The 17,942-nt window shown below is 49.3% G+C and overlaps 1 protein-coding gene across 1 annotated transcript in view; it reads left to right on the forward strand.

The window, feature by feature from the left end:
* LOC117061734 (unconventional myosin-Ie-like) overlaps positions 1-17,035 on the forward strand; it is a 42,199-nt gene extending 25,164 nt beyond the window's left edge. The window contains exons 14-28 of the mRNA XM_033174688.1: positions 478-645; positions 1,991-2,076; positions 2,413-2,494; positions 2,825-2,931; positions 3,910-4,008; positions 4,312-4,456; positions 5,567-5,681; positions 6,250-6,419; positions 8,246-8,391; positions 9,644-9,790; positions 11,271-11,428; positions 12,754-12,834; positions 13,830-14,022; positions 15,379-15,560; positions 16,414-17,035. Of these exons, the coding sequence (XP_033030579.1) occupies positions 478-645; positions 1,991-2,076; positions 2,413-2,494; positions 2,825-2,931; positions 3,910-4,008; positions 4,312-4,456; positions 5,567-5,681; positions 6,250-6,419; positions 8,246-8,391; positions 9,644-9,790; positions 11,271-11,428; positions 12,754-12,834; positions 13,830-14,022; positions 15,379-15,560; positions 16,414-16,490 (1,956 nt within the window). The 3' untranslated portion in view covers positions 16,491-17,035. The remainder of the gene's footprint in view (positions 1-477; positions 646-1,990; positions 2,077-2,412; positions 2,495-2,824; positions 2,932-3,909; positions 4,009-4,311; positions 4,457-5,566; positions 5,682-6,249; positions 6,420-8,245; positions 8,392-9,643; positions 9,791-11,270; positions 11,429-12,753; positions 12,835-13,829; positions 14,023-15,378; positions 15,561-16,413) is intronic.
* The last annotated feature ends 907 nt before the right edge of the window (positions 17,036-17,942 follow it).

Raw genomic sequence — 17,942 nt, forward strand, 5'->3', positions numbered from 1 at the left:
GTTGCAGCGCTCATCTCGCTTTACTGGCCGAGGGAGCTGGCGTACAGCTTCTGGGTCATGTGGCCAGCATGACAAAAGCCGCTTCTGGCAAACCAGAGCAGCACACGGAAACGCCGTTCACCTTCCCGCCGGAGCGGTACCTATTTATCTACTTGCACTTTGTGCTTTCGAACTGTTAGGTGGGCAGGAGCTGGGACCGAGCAACGGGAGCTCACCCCGTCACGGGGATTCGAACCGCCAAACGTCTGATCGGCAAGTTCTGTGGTTTAACCCGCAGCGCCACCCGTGTCCCTAATTAAACTGATTGTTAATCATTATTATATATTAATGATATATCTAATATGCATATGCACGTAAACAAAAACCACCCCCATCTCAATTAATTCAGCTCCTAGCCTCCTCTTACTTACTTATTTATTTTCTCTTTCCCTCCTCCTTACCCCCTGCCCCCCCCCCCGTTGCTGCGCCCACTCCCAGAATCCTCCGGGGCTGATGAGCATCCTGGACGACGTCTGTGCCACGATGCACGCCAAGGGCGAGGGGGCCGACCACACCCTCTTGCAGAAGCTCCAGACGGCCCTAGGAACCCATCCTCACTTCAACAGTTGGAACAAGGGCTTCGTCATCCACCATTATGCCGGGAAGGTCAGTGCCCCCCCCAGGAGGGGAATCAGAGAGGGAAGCAGTGGGTGGGTCTCCCCTCCTCCCTCATCCACGGAGCTGTGCATCTTTTTTTTTAAAAAAAGACAACAACAACATTTAAACAGAGCCGGCCCTGCCGTTAGGGAAAGGCAGCTCCGAACAACCACAAGCAACACGCGGGTAATAATGTACGAACAAAATACAGTATTGATAACATTATATTGTTTCACAAATCATAAGCAGAAACTATGTAATCCTTGCATCCAGTCATAATAGGAGTCAAATAAATGTTCCATGAATGGAATTAGAAAGCGTACTTCAGGGGTCCCCAAACTAAGGTCCGGGGGCCAGATGCGGCCCAATTGCCTTCTAAATCCGGCCCGCGGGTGGTCCGGGAATCAGCGTGTTTTTACATGAGTAGAAGGTGTGCTTTTATTTAAAATGCATCTCTGGGTTATTTGTGGGGCATAGGAATTCGTTCATATTTTTTTTTCAAAATATAGTCCGGCCCCCCACAAGGTCTGAGGGACAGTGGACCGGCCCCCTGCTGAAAAAGTTTGCTGACCCCTGGCGTAGTCAGTCAGTATCGGAGAACGCTGAAATGGAGGCAAATTGCCTTTCAACAGTCAAAACCCTGCAGGCGTGCGGTGATAAAGTGCTTCGAACGTAGAACAGTTTCCCCGGATAACGAACTGTTTCAACGATGACTCTTTGTCAGCTGACAATGATACAAAATAAAGTCCATTACATTCAGATGCAGTACAGAAATTGAAATGACAGGCCTGTATACGTACAACTAATAGTGAATAATAATTAATACATACCAAATGAGTTGTCCCTACAGGTACTTCAAATAGCAATGAGTCGGCAGTCACAGTGTAGAAGGCTGATACTATTAGCAGAACCCTAGTGGCGTTATAAAGGCTACCCACAGGTGTACTGAATCACAAACAATTGCATAAAATTTAAAGAAAGGGAAAGGCGGGCACTTGGTGGCTGTCGCTGCCTCTTGTGAGACATCTAGCCCACTGACTCTGGCAACAAGCAGGGAGTCTCTCCCGGCCCTGTCTGGAGATGCTGTCCGGGGTTGAAACTTCTGCATGCCAAGCAGCTGCACAAACCACTGAGTTTTGTCTGCCCTTCTGCTGAAAGTAAAACAAGATCCTGATCCTCCTGGTTCTGAATAAATCAGGAGGATGGGAAGCTGCTGCCGCCTCCTGAGTCAGATCCTTGGTCCACCTGGTTCAGTTCAGCATTGTGGAGGGCGGGCAGGGGATCCCCTCCCTGGGAATCTGCGCGTAACTGCAAAGTCCGGCAACCTGAGCCGCTTCCTTCCCGGGTGCTACAGGTCTCGTACGACGTGAACGGCTTCTGCGAACGGAACCGCGATGTGCTCTTTACGGACCTCATTGAGCTGATGCAGAGCAGTGAGATGTGAGTGGGGCAGGGTGCGGGAGAAAGAACTGGTGCCCCTCTAAAGCAACCCTCCAGCCCCCTTGCAACAAAAATTCCTTCCTAGCACTCATCTCCGCCCCGCTAGCATGTCCCTATCGGATGGCGTTTCACGCCTGGAAGTTGCAGGTTTGAATCCCAGCTGAGTTAAATGTCTCCTGGGTGATCCTCAGTCTTCCCCATCTGTAAAATGGGAAGATTTAAGCGATGTCAGGAGATGGCGTTCGAAAGTGGTACAAAAACGAAGACCTTTCTTTGGTGCCCTGGGGCCTACAAGGAAAATGATGGTCCTTAATGTTTTTTCCTTGTTGTCCAAAGCCCATTCATCCGAGATCTCTTTCCTGACAACCTCAACGCAGAGAAGAAAGGGCGTCCCACCACAGCTGGCAGCAAGATCAAGGTAAGTGTGGCTTGGCAGCGCATGTGGAGATAAGGAAAGTGTGTGCGTGTTTGTATATCCATAAGGGCTAGAATTCTCTGCTTTAAGAAATGCAATTCTGCTATGCCAAGCTGCAGCAGAAAAGGGAACAGAAAGGAAGCAAGTGTTGGCTCCACTTCCCCTGTCCTTAGGACCTGTCCCTAAGAAAATCATTTGCGAGCTTGCTTATTTTTTCCTCCTTCCTCCCCATCCCTTTTCCTTTTGTGCTGTGACTTAAAAAAAGGGGGGAATTAAAAAGAGCAAAACATTTTCTTTTCTTTTCACCTCCTCCCCTCCTGGGAAAAATTAAAGAGACAAGCCAACGACCTGGTCGGCACGTTGATGAAATGCACGCCGCAGTACATCAGATGCATCAAGCCGAACGAGACCAAGAGGCCCCGCGATTGGGAGGAGAGCAGGTGGGGGAGCTGTGGGGCCTATGGGGCGGGCTCTTCAAATCAGTTCAGGTTCTAGAGATGAAGAGTGGGAATGAGGGGAGACAGTAAGGCCCCTCCAAAATAACACATGAAGAATAACCAGTGCTGCTGCAGGCAAGGATGGTTTATAAATAGGATTAATGAAATTTGAGGAGTCTTGGATTCTAGGCTGCTCAGGGGTGATGATGGGACTTGTCGCTCACCAACATCTGGAGAGCTGCTCAGGTTCCCAGCGAATGAACCCATTTCAACATGGCAGGAGTCACCAATGTGGTGCCGGTGGGTGTTTCCTGGGAGCCACAAAACTCGTCTTGCGAAAATTTCACGGACTGGAAGGAGGAAGTGGGGGGAAGGGGCACTCTGTCCCGCTTTCTCTCTCACCTCTATGGTCTTTCCGAGGCGAATTCTTTGACTCAGATCTTTTGGAACAGCGAAGGACAGGAGGGTGCCGTCTCTCTGTGGGTGGGTGCTAAGCCGGGGGGGGGGGGAAGAGAAGCAATTGGGTGGGTGGGTGCCCACAGCACTCGCTCAAATACCCCTTTGTGCTCAGTTTGAGGAGGATGAGAAGCTTATTCAATATAATAGCTTTTTATTTTAAAAAACCTCCATGTTCAAGAGCACTATACCCCTGAATGTCACAGACATTGGGGCGAAGGAGAGCTTCTTAATTCCCTGTTGCCCCTGAAACAAGGTCCTGGGTGAGACAGACCTTCACTCGGATCCAGCTGAGGGGGCCCCCAAACTCCTTTCTTCTTTGTGACATAGCCTGGTCGGTTGTAACGAAATGGCTCAATGGAACCTCTGTGCCCAAGCGCAGTCTGTCTTTGAACAGCTGTTGCCAGAAGCTCAGGCAGTCCTCCCCCTAGTCCCCCAACCTCCCATTTGATCCTGCGATGGGAAGGACGATAAGAGGTTGCTTCCGTTGTTCTTGTGGCCCTCAATTTCTGCTCCTTCCCCCAGGGTGAAGCACCAGGTGGAATATTTGGGCCTGCGGGAGAATATCCGGGTGCGCCGAGCTGGCTACGCCTACCGACGGGTCTTTCACAAGTTCCTCCATAGGTGAGGCTTTGTGCCCTGCGCTGTGTCCTTTCTGGGGTTGCCAACTGACCAGAGGAGAAGCCTGCCCGTCCTACTCTGCTCCTGCGCCTTACGACGGAAGCTCAGTTTTTATGGGCCATCGGGGAAAGCTTCCCCTATTAATGGAATATCTCCAGAAGCAGCCGAGGGGAAGGAAGCGCCAATCAGAAAGCACTGGACCATTCTCGAAACATGTTTCCATCCTCTCCACTTCCACATTTACAAACACCCGTAGGCATGTTCTCTCTCTCTCTCTCTCTCTCTCTCTCTCTCTTTCTGTCCCAGGTACGCCATCCTGACCCCTGAGACATGGCCATCGTGGCGTGGGGACGAGAAACAGGGGGTGGTGCACCTGATGAAATCTGTCAACATGGACCTGGACCAGTTTCAGCTGGGACGGACGAAGGTCTTCATCAAAGCTCCAGAGTCGGTGAGGGCAGGAGGCAGGAGCAGCGGCTCCGAGGGGGAAGTCGTGGCAGAAGATGACTGTGCTCAAGTTCCTTCTTTCCTTCTTCCTTCTTTTCTTCCTTCCTTCCCTCTTCCCTCCCTCCCTCCCTCCATTTCCTTCCTTCCTTCCTTCCTTCCAGCCAGTGTGGTGTAGTGGTTAAGAGTGGTAGACTTGTAATCTGGGGAACCGGGTTCGTGTCTCCACTCCTCCACATGCAGCTGCTGGGTGACCTTGGGCTAGTCACACTTCTTTGAAGTCTCTCAGCCCCACTCACCTCACAGAGTGTTTGTTGTGAGGGAGGAAGGGAAAGGAGAATGTTAGCCGCTTTGAGACTCCTTCGGGTAGTGAAAAGCGGGATATCAAATCCAAATTCTTCTTCTTCTTCTTCTTTCCTTGCTTCTTTCTTTCCTTCTTTCCCTCCCTTTTCTTCCTTCCTTCCCTCCCTCCATTTCCTTCCTTCCTTCCTTCTTTCTTTCCTTCCTTCCCTCCCTTTTCTTCCTTCCTTCCCTCCTTCCATTTCCATCCTTCCTTCCTTCCTTCCTTCCTTCCTTCCTTCCTTCCTTCCTTCCTTCCTTCCTTCCTTCCCTCCTTCCTTCCCTCTTTCCTTCCTCCCCTTTCTTCCTTCCTTCCCTTTTTCCTCCCTCCCTTTTCTTTCTTCCTTCCCTCTTTCCTCCCTCCCTCCCTCATCTTTCAGCCTTAATATAAGAGCAGCCTTGTCATTTGATAAGGCCAAAGGCCAGCTACTCCAGCCCTCTGTTCTCACAGTGGCAGACCAAACACCCCAGTGGGAAGCTGAGATGGGTCATAAATTCCAGCTTCCAAACATTCTCATGCCCTCAAGTCTGAAAAGTTAAATTGGTCCCCGCCTGTTCCAGATTGGAGCGCATTTCATTTTCATTTTCATTTTCCCAACTCTGCAGTTCTGTGAAGGATACCTGTGGGGGGGGGGGACAAGAAAATGGCAGCTCCTTCTAGAGTCTGCTGACTCCTTCCTGTTCCTTCGCAGGGAGGCCGTCCCCGGCAATGCTGCCACGATTGATCTTCCTCTCTCTTCCCCTTCCCCCCCTTATCCTGCCCTCTCTCTTTCCCCAGCTTTTCCTCCTGGAGGAGATGCGTGAGCGCCGTTACGACGGCTACGCCCGCGTCATCCAACAGGCATGGCGGAAACACGTGGCCATCCGGAAGTACATTCAGATGCGGGAGGAAGGTGAGCTGTTTTCTCCATCCCCCAGGTTGACCCAGCTGGGCTGCAGCATTTTTTTTTGGGGGGGGGGGGTGAGAAATCCCTCATTGCTCCACAAACATCCCAAAGGAGGAGCCATGTGGGTGGGGCCAATGACACCAGCACTTGGATTATGGAGGAGGGGGTAGAGAAGGCTTTTGTGACAGCATACTTAACCATTATTTTAGCTCAGTTAGTAGAGCATGAGATTCGTTGATCTCAGGGTCGTGGGTTCGAGCCCCATGTTGGGCAAAAGACTCCTGCATTTCAGGGGGTTGGACTAGATGACCCAAGTGGTCCCTTCCCACTTTACAGTTCCATGATTCCAGGGGGGCCCATATTTGTCTAAAATCAGGTGGGGTGGCACAAGGGTTTGTAGCAATTTCTCCCCGTAATTTGAACGCTGGGTAGCGCAGTGTCCCAAAAGTGCGCCTTCTGGCGCAGCGGGGCTTAGCTGCTGGATTGTGTGACTACTGGGAAACTGTCTCTGAGCCCGCACAGAGTGGCTGACAGCAGCCAGGCCTAGCTTCTTTCTCGCTTCTCTCTTGCAAAGCGTCCAACATCGTTCTGAACAAGAAAGAGCGTCGCCGGAATAGCATCAACCGCAATTTCGTGGGCGACTACATCGGCTTGGAGGTCCACCCTGAGCTGCGCCGCTTCCTGGGCCGGCGAGAACGCGTGGATTTCGCTGACACGGTTGTCAAATATGACCGGCGATTCAAGGTGAGCTGCGAGAGTCCTTCTTTGTGGTCATCATTCTGCATAGCCTTGTCTTTCTCTCTGAGTCCTGGTGTTTTTACATGAGTAGAATGTGTGCTTTTATTTAAAATGCATCTCTGGGTTATTTGTGGGGCATAGGAATTTGTTCATTTCCCCCCCAAAAAATATAGTCCGGCCCCCCACAAGGTCTGAGGGACAGTGGACCAGCCCCCCGCTGAAAAAGTTTGCTGACCCCTGTGCTAGAATTATGATGTGCATCCGTTTATGAATATGTGTTTGTTTACCCTTATCCTTACATCTGCAAGAAGTTCTTACGCAAAGGAATGCAGAAAGCTTGGTTTATTGGTCACAGAACACATACAGTGGTACCTTGGTTCTCAAACTTAATCCATTCCGGAATTCTGTTCCAAAACCAAGGTGTGCTTTCCCATAGAAAGTAATGCAAAATGGATTAATCCATTCCAGACTTTTAAAAACAACCCCTAAAACAGCAATTTAACATGAATTTTACTATCTAATGAGGCCATTGATCCATAAAATGAAAGCAGTAATCAATGTACTATGCTATAAAATAAGACAGTATTGTAGAGGATAAAAATTAATATTTTTTTCTTGCTTGCACTGATGATAGTCATTGTTTTGATGGCTTTTATCCATTTCCACAGTCACACAATCAATCAGTAGCTGAACTGGGTTCCCCACAGTCACAAAAACAAATTAACCAAAAAAGCCTCAAAAACAAAAATGCAAAATAAATAGCAAAAACAAAAGCGCCAAACTTAATCCGTTCCGGAAGTCCGTTTGACTTCCGAAATGTTTGAAAACCAAGGCGCAGCTTCTGATTGGTGCAGGCGCCCCGGAAACAATAGCCGACAGCCGCATCAGACGTTCGGCTTCCGGAAAACGTTCGAAAACCAGAACTTCTGGGTTTTCGGCGTTTGGGAACCAAGGTACCACTGTACTGTGAGTGCTGCTTCAGACAGCAAAATTACCGTTTAATCAGGCAGCAAATCTTACAATACCTTGATCTGAAGAGTGAAAGAATCCTTATTCTAATGCATTTAGAATTTGAGATGAGCAATTCCCTATCATTCCAATAGTTTCATCGTTCTGTTGAATGCTGTCCCAGAGTTTCCGGCTTGCTTCCCAATTTGCGCATCTTGCTTAATTAAAACACCAGCTGAAATTGACTGACTGATTAAATTTGTATACCCCCCCCCTTCATCAAGAGATCCAAGGGCAGTTCACTGAATAAAATAGAGGATGAAACACAAGCAAATAATTAAACGTGGTTCTAGAGGGCCGTGACAAGACTGGCTATCCTGTTATCCTGCCATTATCTTGATAGCAACCTCTCAGGTGTTTAGTAGATTTTAATGCTGGCTAGATTTACATATGCCCATCCTCATTCAGGGTGTGTCCTGAATGGTTTCCAGGACAATTTTTTTTTGAGATCAGACTGGTGCCAGGTTCAAGGAAGTTCCTAATGGAAGGTCTCTTGTCATATATTGCACTTTCCCTCATGCCATGATCTACAGTAATAAACCACAGGGAAAATTCAAGTTGACACACACCTGTTCACAACATCACTTCCTTGATGGGGGAAGCTGCTCTTGAACTCGGGTCCTGCTTGCTGGGTTCCCATTGACGCACCTGGTTGGCCTCTGTGAGAACAGGAGGCTGGACTAGGTGGGCCACTGGTCTGATCCAGCCAGCCCTCCTTACTTCCTTACAGAACCTCCAGGCCCAGTGGCAGTCTATCTAGGTTCCCAAACTCTTAGGGACGGGCTGGATGTTCTCACGACCCACTTTTCGTCATTTCCCTGCAGGCAGTGAAGCGGGACCTGATCCTGACCCCCAAGTTCCTCTACCTGATCGGCCGCGAGAAGGTGAAGCAGGGCCCAGATAAAGGAGCCATCAAGGAGGTCCTGAAGAGGCAGATTGAGGTGGAGCGGGTCCAGTCGGTGTCCCTGAGGTGAGTGGCGATGACAACGGGCTGTGGGGGGGGGGTCAGGGAGTTGTGGGGAGGCCGGAGTACAGTGTGGTGTAGTGGTTAAGAGCAGTGGACTCGTAATCTGGTGAACTGGGTTTGATTCCCTGCTCCTCCACATGCAGCTGCTGGGTGACCTTGGGCTAGTCACACTTCTCTGAAGTCTCTTAGCCCCACTCACCTGTGGGGGAGGAAGGGAAAGGAGATTGTTAGCCGCTTTGAGACTCCTTTGGGTAGTGATAAAGCAGGATATCAAATCCAAACTCTTCTTCTTCTTCTTCTTCCTCTTCTTCTTCTTCCATACTGAACAGGGGTGGCCCTCCAAGCATCTCTGCCTGGCCCTCAAAATCCTCCCCAGGTCACTTGTTTGGCACCCCAAAGGTTCCAGCTGCTGCTAGCCTTACTCAGAGTAGACTCACTGGAATGAATGGGCACGTTGATTTCGTTGGGTCCGTTCTGAGTTTTTCTGGCCATATTCACGCCACATATCTAAAGAGCTGCGATGCCCCCGCCAGCAGTCATGGCTTCCCCCCAAAGGCTCCTGGGAGATGTAGTTTAAAGGTGATGAGAACTGATAGGAGACAGAGAGGTACAATTCCCAGAGTGGTTTCGCAATCAACCCCTCTTCCTGGGGGACTCTGGGGATTGTAGCTCCGTGAGGGGAACAGCACCCTCAACAAAACGACAGCTCCCAGAATCCTTCAGGGGAAGCCATGACAGTTTAAAGTGCCACCACCGTCCTTTAAATGTGATGGCGGCCTGACTCTGGCCTGAATGCGCCCTTGATGTTGATAACATTCTTAAGGCTTATTTGTTTCCAGCCGTTTCTTAATATTAGTATTTTAAAATTGGTGCAACCTGCCCTGGGATGTTACGGTGAAATTGATATAATAATAATACAGTTCCAGGATCAGAGGCGACTTGCTGGATATCGGTGGGAATCGCAAGTAGGGAGAGCGCTGCTGAGTTTGGGTCCTGCTTGCGGACTTGGCCCCCTGGGAGGAATTGGATTGCTGGACTAGGTGGCCTAGCCACAGAGCTCTTCTGATGTTATGATGGAACCTCCAGTCCAGAGGCAGTCTACCTCGATTCCTAGGTTCTGAGGGGTGTTTGGGACAGAACAGGATGCTGGAATAAATGGGTTTCTGGACCTGATCCAGCTGCAGCAGGCAGGGTTCTCCTTGGGCTTTTTAAAGTCCTTACTCTCTCCCCACCCCCCGATATTCTCTCGCCCAAGCACCTTGCAGGACGACTTCATCATCATCCACGAGCCCCAGTACGACAGCGTCCTGGAGTCAGTCTTCAAGACGGAGCTTCTAAGCCTGCTGTACAAGCGCTACGAGGAGAGGACCCAGCAGCAGCTGCCAGTCAAGTTCAGCAACCAGTGAGTAGCCGCGCTGATCCCTTGAGAGCATTAGTTGATGGTCCTGTGGGTTCGGACAAGGTGGGGCCATGTCGCCTGAGTCCCTGCTTCCAGTGGGTAGCCTCTGGGAATGAAGGCACGAAGGTGAGAGAGAGAGAGAGAGAGAGAGAGAGAGCCCTCTCCTGTGGGTTTTGCTTATGGAGCTCTAAGATAGACTGCGTCTGGAGTGGAGGTTTCTGTGGAACTATGAAAACCCACCACTGAACACCCGCAACTGCTTTTCTGGTTGATGCAGAAAGGTGTGTGGGGGGGTGTCCTACCTTTAACTCCTTGGAGGGAGGAAGGGTTGGATTAAAATACAAATATTCCATTTGATCCAGGAGGGGGATGGTTTGAAATAAGCCCTGCAAATGGAATATGGGCCAGAGGAACTCATTGCTACTGTTCCAACCATGACTGTGTGTATTCTTTGCCTGTGGTCCATGGTGATTCTAAGCTCACTTTTAACCGTGAGAAGTAAATTCCATTACAGTCAGGCTTTCATATAAAATGATTACAGGAACAGGCTGTAAGTCAGTTCCGTTAATGTTTTATTCAATATTTGTATTATTGAAATTGTAGTATTTGATGGTATATTGTAAACCACTTCGAGGATTTTGTTTTTTAAAAAAATATATGTTTTATGTAATATATATATATATTTGTTGTTGTTCAGTCGTTCAGTCGTGTCCGACTCTTCGTGACCCCATGGACCAGAGCATGCCAGGCACCCCTATCCTTCACTGCCTCTCGCAGTTTGGCCAAACTCATGCCAGTCGCTTCGAGAACACTGTCCAACCATCTCATCCTCTGTCGTCCCCTTCTCCTTGTGCCCTCCATCTTTCCCAACATCAGGGTCTTTTCCAGGGAGTCTTCTCTTCTCATGAGGTGGCCAAAGTACTGGAGCCTCAGCTTCAGGATCTGTCCTTCCAGTGAGCACTCAGGGCCGATTTCCTTGAGAATGGATAGGTTTGATCTTCTTGCAGTCCATGGGACTCTCAAGAGTCTCCTCCAGCACCATAATTCAAAAGCATCAATTCTTCGGCGATCAGCCTTCTTTATGGTCCAGCTCTCACTTCCGTACATCACTACTGGGAAAAGCATAGCTTTAACTATACGGACCTTTGTCGGCAAGGTGATATATATATATATATATATCGTAGTAAACAAGGTGCTTGGGTGAGAGAATATAATGTAATAAACAAGCAAACTAAGTATTTATTTATTTATTCATTCCTTCATTCATTTAACGTTTTTAATCCCACCCTTTCTCCGAAGGAATTCAGGGTGACGTGTGGTTCATGCCCCCCCGAAATGTCCCCCCCCCATGTTATCCTCACAACAACCCTGTGGGGTAGGTTAGGATGAAATATAGTGGGTGGTCCGAGGTCTGCTATCTTTTAATATATATCGTTTTCTCATCTCTCCCTCCATCTCTGTGTTTTTCTCTCCGCTGCCCCAGGCTGGAGTTCAAGGTAAAGAAAGACGGGTGGGGCCCCTGGGGGGCCGCCGGATCCCGTCAGATCCAGTTCCAGATCTGCCAGGGGGACTTGACTCTCTTGCGCAACAATGGCAAAGTGCTGGTGGTCAGCATCGGACCTGGCTTGCCCCGCAACGCCCGTGAGTCTGGGGACATTTTGCGGGGCGAAGGTTCTTGTTCCCAAGAGGAGAGGACCTGCGGGGTTGGGGGGGTGGGGGTGGGCAGGAATAGCCATAGACCCTGATGAACATACAGTCATACTTCCGGTTGCGCTCGGTGCGGGTTGGGCATTTCCGGGATACGGATGCGCCGAACCCGGAACGGGTTACTTCTGGGTTTTGGCGCTCGTGACCTGAGCAACAAGACAGTTCTTTAATTATTTTATGTCCTTTAAATTTCCCCCGAGAACCCCAAAACACATTCTGAAAGCCTGCATTCCCATACACCCCTCCCCACACACATTTTACAGGTGAAACTTGAAAAATTAGAATATCGTGGAAAGGTTCATTACTTTCAGTAATTCAACTTAAAAGGTGAAACTAATATATGAGATAGACTCGTGACATGCAGAGAGAGATATGTCAAGCCTTTATTTGTTATAATTGTGAGGATTATGGCGTACAGCTGATGAGAACCCCAAATTAACAATTTCAACTTTGGGGTTTTCATCAGCTGCGTGCCATAATCATCACAATTATAACAAGCAACAAGCAAAGGCTTGACATATCTCGCTTTGCATGTCATGAGTCTATCTCATATATTAAACTCCAGTAGCTAATGAAAACAATAGCTTACATAAATGGACTTTTCCATGATATTCTAATTTTTTGAGTTTCACCTGAATAGCAGTGTGCCTTTGCAAAACACACTCTTATTAAGTGACCCACCAGAAACCTTTGGAACTGGCGTTTCAAATTCATTATTTCAACCCTGTAGCTCCCATTTTGCATTGACGATATCAGGATGCAGTGACTGCCGGCTCAAGGTCTTTGGGGGGTGCGGATTACCCTCTGGCAGTGCCGGATTAACGTATAAACTAAACAAGCTATAGCTTAGGGCCCCACTCTCTTGGGGTCCCCCCCAAAATTTAAGGAAAAACTGGGTGTACATTTCCAATATAAGATAAACAAATGTAAGGGAAAAAACCAAATAAAATAAAACCTACATACAGCAACAGTGTTTTGTGTTGTGTATGGACCTATTAGGTCCATAAATTACCATATAGCACATATTCAACACAAAAAACAGTGACAATTTGTTGTTGACAAAGGACAGGTGGACATATAAAGGGCCCCATTACCTTCAGTAGCTTAGAGCCTCATCAAACCTAAATCCGGCCCTGCCCTCCGGCGAGCTTTTGAGTCAGATGGAGCCTTTAGGAGCTGCTGTCCCATGCTGGGTGGGTTCACAGGGGATCAGGGCCACCTCCCCTCAGATAGCTGACGGTGGGACCCTCTGATTTCAGGACCTACCCGGAAAGACACGAGGAAGAGTCGGAGCCTGGGCAGGGGAACCTCGCCTGGCTGGAATGCCCCGAACACAACAGGTAAAAAATGTTTTCCGGGGGGGGGGAGGGAGGTCTTGTCTAAGATGGGGAATAGAGGCAGGATTGGAGGAATTCAATTCCCCCCCCCCCATGGGCTTCCAAGAACATACGAAGCTACTGGCGATAGTGGGTTGGGCTGGATGTCCTTTTAAGATCCCATTCTGTATCCTTGTACGAGGTCATGCTGTTGGTTCATCCTGCTCTGCATTGTCTCCTGTTCCAGGGATCAGGCCAGGTGGGGAGGGGGATTCTCCCAGACTCCCACTTGTGGCCCCTTCCAAGCCTTGGCGTGCTGGATGTCCTGGGTTCGATTTTAGGCATCTCCCGATTTTAAAAAGGCCGGGTTAGGAGGTCTGCCTGGATCCCAGAAGGGTTTGTCTCTTCCTGAGACCCTCCCAGACCACCTCAGGAGAAGACACCTTTATTGCGTGCCAAGTTAGGACAGCCTAGGTCAACCTGGCGCTCCCTCCAGATCAGGCTAAACTACGGCTTCCATCACCGTCTCTGACCATTGGTCCTGCTGGCTGCCGAGAGCCGAGGGCAGCTGTTTGGGGAAGGCTGTTACAGGGGATGCTTTGGCCGTTTGCCCTGAGGATATTCCAGAGCAGATACTCAAAAATACAGGAAGACGGGGAACAAACTAAAGGTCCTCCTAACACCCAAAACATTTGGGGTGGAGGTGGGTGGTTAAAAAGGAGCAACCCAGCTAGATGGGCTGGGTATTATTAATAATAATAATAATAATAATAATTAATGTGCTCAGGAACTGTGAAGAGGAATCTTCCCAAGCTGCTGAGAACTTTGATGTTTTTAGTAGTTGTAAATTTCTGCATGTTTTAAATAAAATTATTGATTTTATTGTTTTGCGAACTGCTTTGACGGTTGTTTACAATCAAGAGGTGTGTGGATTTTATGAAATAACCAGCCTGCCAACCAAACGGCGGCCCACGTTCACCTCGCGTTGACTCTCTCACTTCTCCTCCCCCCCCCGGCAGGGTCCAAGTGGGGCAACCGCGGGGGTGGCAGTGCGGGGACCAGGCCCCCCTTCCAGCAGCGCCTTTCGATGACCAGGCAGGTCAGCATGGAGCAGCCCAGTTTGCCCCGCCAGGGGGCCAGCCCCAGGGCCAAAGTCCTGCCGACTCAGCTCAACCTGGATTTCATGAACGTCCCGGACCAAGGCGTGGCTGGGTGAGCGAGCCGAGTAGACGGTGGTTTGACGTCGCACCTTCCTGATGCCAGACCGAGACTTTGCTTCTTTCTCCCGCACTCTGGATTACAGAACTAAATCTTCTCTTAGGACTTTCCTTCCTTCTCTGATTTTCATGCTCATTCCCCTCCAACTCCTTTGAGCAGTTTTAAGGTGACTAGTAGGCTGCAAAAAACAAAAACCCACCCCAAAACCAGAAAGCATATAATAATAATAATAATAATAATAATAATAATAATAATAATAATAATAATAATAAATTTATTATTTGTACCCCGCCCATCTGGCTGGGCTTCCCCAGCCACTCTGTGCAGCTTCCAAGAAAGATTAAAAATACATTAAAATGTCACACACATTAAAAACAGGGCTGCCTTCGGATGTCTTCTAAATATCAGGTAGTTGTTTATCTCTTTGACATCTGAAGGGAGGGTGTTCCACAGGGCGGGTGCCACCACCGAGAAGGCCCTCTGCCTGGTTCTCTGTAGCTTTGCTTCTCACAATGAGGGAACCGCCAGAAGGCCCTTGGAGCTGGAGCTCAGTGTCCAGGCAGAACGATGGGGGCGGAGACAGTCCCTCAGGTATACTGGACCGAGGCCGTTTAGGGCTTTAGAGGTCAGCAGCAACACTTTGAATTGTGCTCGGAAATGTACTGGGAGCCAATGTGGGTCTTTCAGGACTGGTGTTATATGGTCTCAGCGGCCGCCCCCAGTCACCAGTCTAGCTGCCGCATTCTGGATTAGCTGTAGTTTCCGGGTCGCCTTACAGCTCAGGTCTTTGGCAAGCTCAGCACTTTGCCACGTAGCTCAGGTCTTTCCTGTGTTTCCTTACTTGCTAGGCCATGAAAGGAGCCAGCTTAAACAATAAACAGCCCATTAACTTGCGTATTTCATTGTTTTAAGGACTCTCGTTTAGGCCAGGAAGCCTGCAAGTGTCCTATAATCGCCACTCCCCGTTGGCCATGCTCGCTGATGGGTCTGAAGGGAGTTGGACTAGATGGGGCCCCTTTGACCTGATCCAGATTGCCAGGCTGCTCTTAGGTCCTTATGGAACCTCCAGGTCCAAAGGCAGTCTATCGAGATTCCTAAGTTCTAAAGGGCATTTGGCCACTGTGAGAACAGGATAGTGGCCTGATCCAGAAGACTCTTCTTAAGTTCTCAGGAGTTGTAGTTCAACCACGTCTGGAGGGCCAAAGGCTCTCCCCCCACCCCACCAGCTTTGGAAGAGGGCCTTCCTTTCTGGCCGAGGTTGGGATGTGGAAGATCATTTCAGCAGAATAAGGTGGGAAAGGAGAACTTCCGTTTGCTCAAATCCCGACTCTGACCTCTTTTTTTATGCAGCCTCCAGAGGCGCCTGTCCAAGGAAGCCAAGCCCATCCCGGGAGGAGGCCGGGCCAAGCCCAAGCCTAAACCGAAACCTCAGCCATGCCTCCCCCAGTGCAGGGCCCTGTACGCCTACGACGCTCAAGACACAGACGAGCTGAGCTTCAATGCCAACGAGTTCATTGAAATAATCAAGGAAGGTAAGCTTTCGGGGGTCTTTTCTTGGTGAGGTGCATGTGTTGAATGTACCCGTTTCCCTGCCCAAACTTGAGTTCAGCGGCTGTCGTCCATGATAGCTACTGGAGCCTCCAGGTTCAGGAGCAGTCTAGCTCAGAGTTACATCCAGAAATGAGATAGCAGATGAGACGGACCCACTTTGGCCTGCTTAGCGAAACCACTCCTGTAATTTTTAAATAAGGTCTATCCATTTTTCTTAGACATCTGGAGGGCACATTAGCCAGCCCTGGCTTATTCGTTTATTTCGACAATTTGTATGCCACTTAATTGCCGGGAGTTGGAATAGATGACCCTTTGGTTCCCTTCCAGCTCCACATTTCTATGAATTTCTGGTCTTGTAAAATAAGCTTAATAAGTAAGAGAGAAAATCAGAAATGACTTTAAATGCCTGCTGAAATTTTTTAAAAGGCGGCTTTTCTAGACAGTGGGGGCTGTCTAATCTCAGACAGAAGGTCCACAAAATATGGCTTCTGCAGTAATGAACGCCTGGTGCCTGGCTGGATCTATCAATTTTAGATGATGATTACTCTGCCCCTGTGTTAAGTGGAGGTGATGTGAGCTGTGGCCCAAAAACATCTTGAGCGCCTCATGTTTGTTATTCCCGTCGTAAGCTCTCAGAGGCAGGTGAAACCTCTGTGTGTAGGGGCAGTCTAGCTGAGTACCAGGTGCAGCAAGTGGCAGGTGGGAGTGCGAATGTTCTGTTTCTGGTGTCATCTGCTGGGGAAAGTAGGGAGCTGCATGGGACTGACTTCGGGTCTGATCCAGCAGAGCTCTTCCGATAACTTAGCTCCTGCCTCTTATTCCGCCTGTTTGCAGACCGTTCTGGCTGGTGGACGGGCCGCATCCGTGGCAAAGAAGGTTTGTTCCCGGGGAACTACGTGGAGAAAATCTGAGGCGGGCAGACAACTCGCAGCGTTCTCTTCCTAGACTGCCCCCCTCCACCAGCTGCTGTGGACTTTGCAGGCTAGAGAAGGAACGTCGGCCAGCAAAAAGAGCTTCTTCATGGCTGGGAGACACCTGCCTTCTCTCTTCCACTGCACAAGGACAAGGGGTGTGTGTGTTTATTTTATATATATAAATGGCTGCCTTGAAAGCCATGACAATGCCAGCATGGCTGAACTTTGAAATCAAGAGCGGGGTGGGAAAGCGCAGGTCTCCCTTTGTACCCCTACACTGGAAGGTGTTTTGCCCGTGAAAACAGGCAGAGGTTTTTGTTTCAAAGCTTCCAAGCAAGAAAGCCTGTTGTCGCAGGGAGAGCGGTTTGCATTCTGCATATGCACCATGACCGTACGGGAGTCACAAGGAGCTCCCTGCAGATTCCTGCTGAGGGCATCCCCAGAGGCTAAGCAAGCGCTGGGATGGAAGTCTAAGAAGCTGGCATTTAAGCAGGAATGGGACCACAGAACCTGCGTGTGAAATAAATTATGTACATCAGGAACCCTTTTCTGAAAATGGGTTTTATTTGGAGATGTGTGGATGAAAATGTGGGCCACTGAATCCTAATTTCTGAGCAAAGGCCATGCCCTACACTCCTGCAGTGCAGTCCCCACACATTTTCCAAACGGGTGTGTGTGTGTGTGTGTGTGTGGAATGGGTGGGGGTGGGACATTTCATTGGTTGTACTTTGGGAACCAGAGCAAGTAATCTAGGATTACAAATTCCAAGAAGCTTTGGAGGATAAATTGCGAAAGCGTCTTGGAAAGACACGTTGCCAAAGGGCTCCTGCACCTTTTAACAGCTGAGAAAGGAATTTTCAGCAGGTGTGGCGTGAAGTGGGGACTGCACAGGCTGGAATTACCTGTTCTAACCAAGTGCAGCAATGCTGTCGTGTTTTCGTCCCCATCTGGCTACCTTAGGAGGATCTCCCTAATTGGGAGTTGCAAGGTCTGGAATGAGTTGCAGGTCGCAGTGCTCAAAGTTGTGAAGAAAGGAAGTCTATGAGTTACATTTCTTCATTTATCTACATTAATTTTTGCTCTCTTTGGTCAAAATGGCCTGGGACTTCTTTTTTCAGAGGCTGCGTGTGGAGAATCCTGGGGGTGGGTGGGTGTAGTTGCGCTCATGCCCTGCTGGTGAGCACATGACAGGGGGATTTCTCTAGCCACTGTGGCAAACAGGGAAGTGCACTTGATGGATGTTTGATCTGATCCAGGACTCCTTGGGTGGAAAAAGAGGGGGGGGGAAGCATACTGGGAGCAAATGCCTTCACTGGGACTGTCATGATTTAAAAGACACATAATCACAGACAGGACAAAATCATGGATTGGAGGGAGCAAGGGGGTCCCTCTTGAGAGATATGCCCAGGAAGACATCTCTTGGCTCTGTTTTTCCCTTGTTGGAAAATA

This window comes from Lacerta agilis, chromosome 17, assembly GCF_009819535.1.
Source record: "Lacerta agilis isolate rLacAgi1 chromosome 17, rLacAgi1.pri, whole genome shotgun sequence".
Taxonomy (NCBI): domain Eukaryota; kingdom Metazoa; phylum Chordata; class Lepidosauria; order Squamata; family Lacertidae; genus Lacerta; species Lacerta agilis.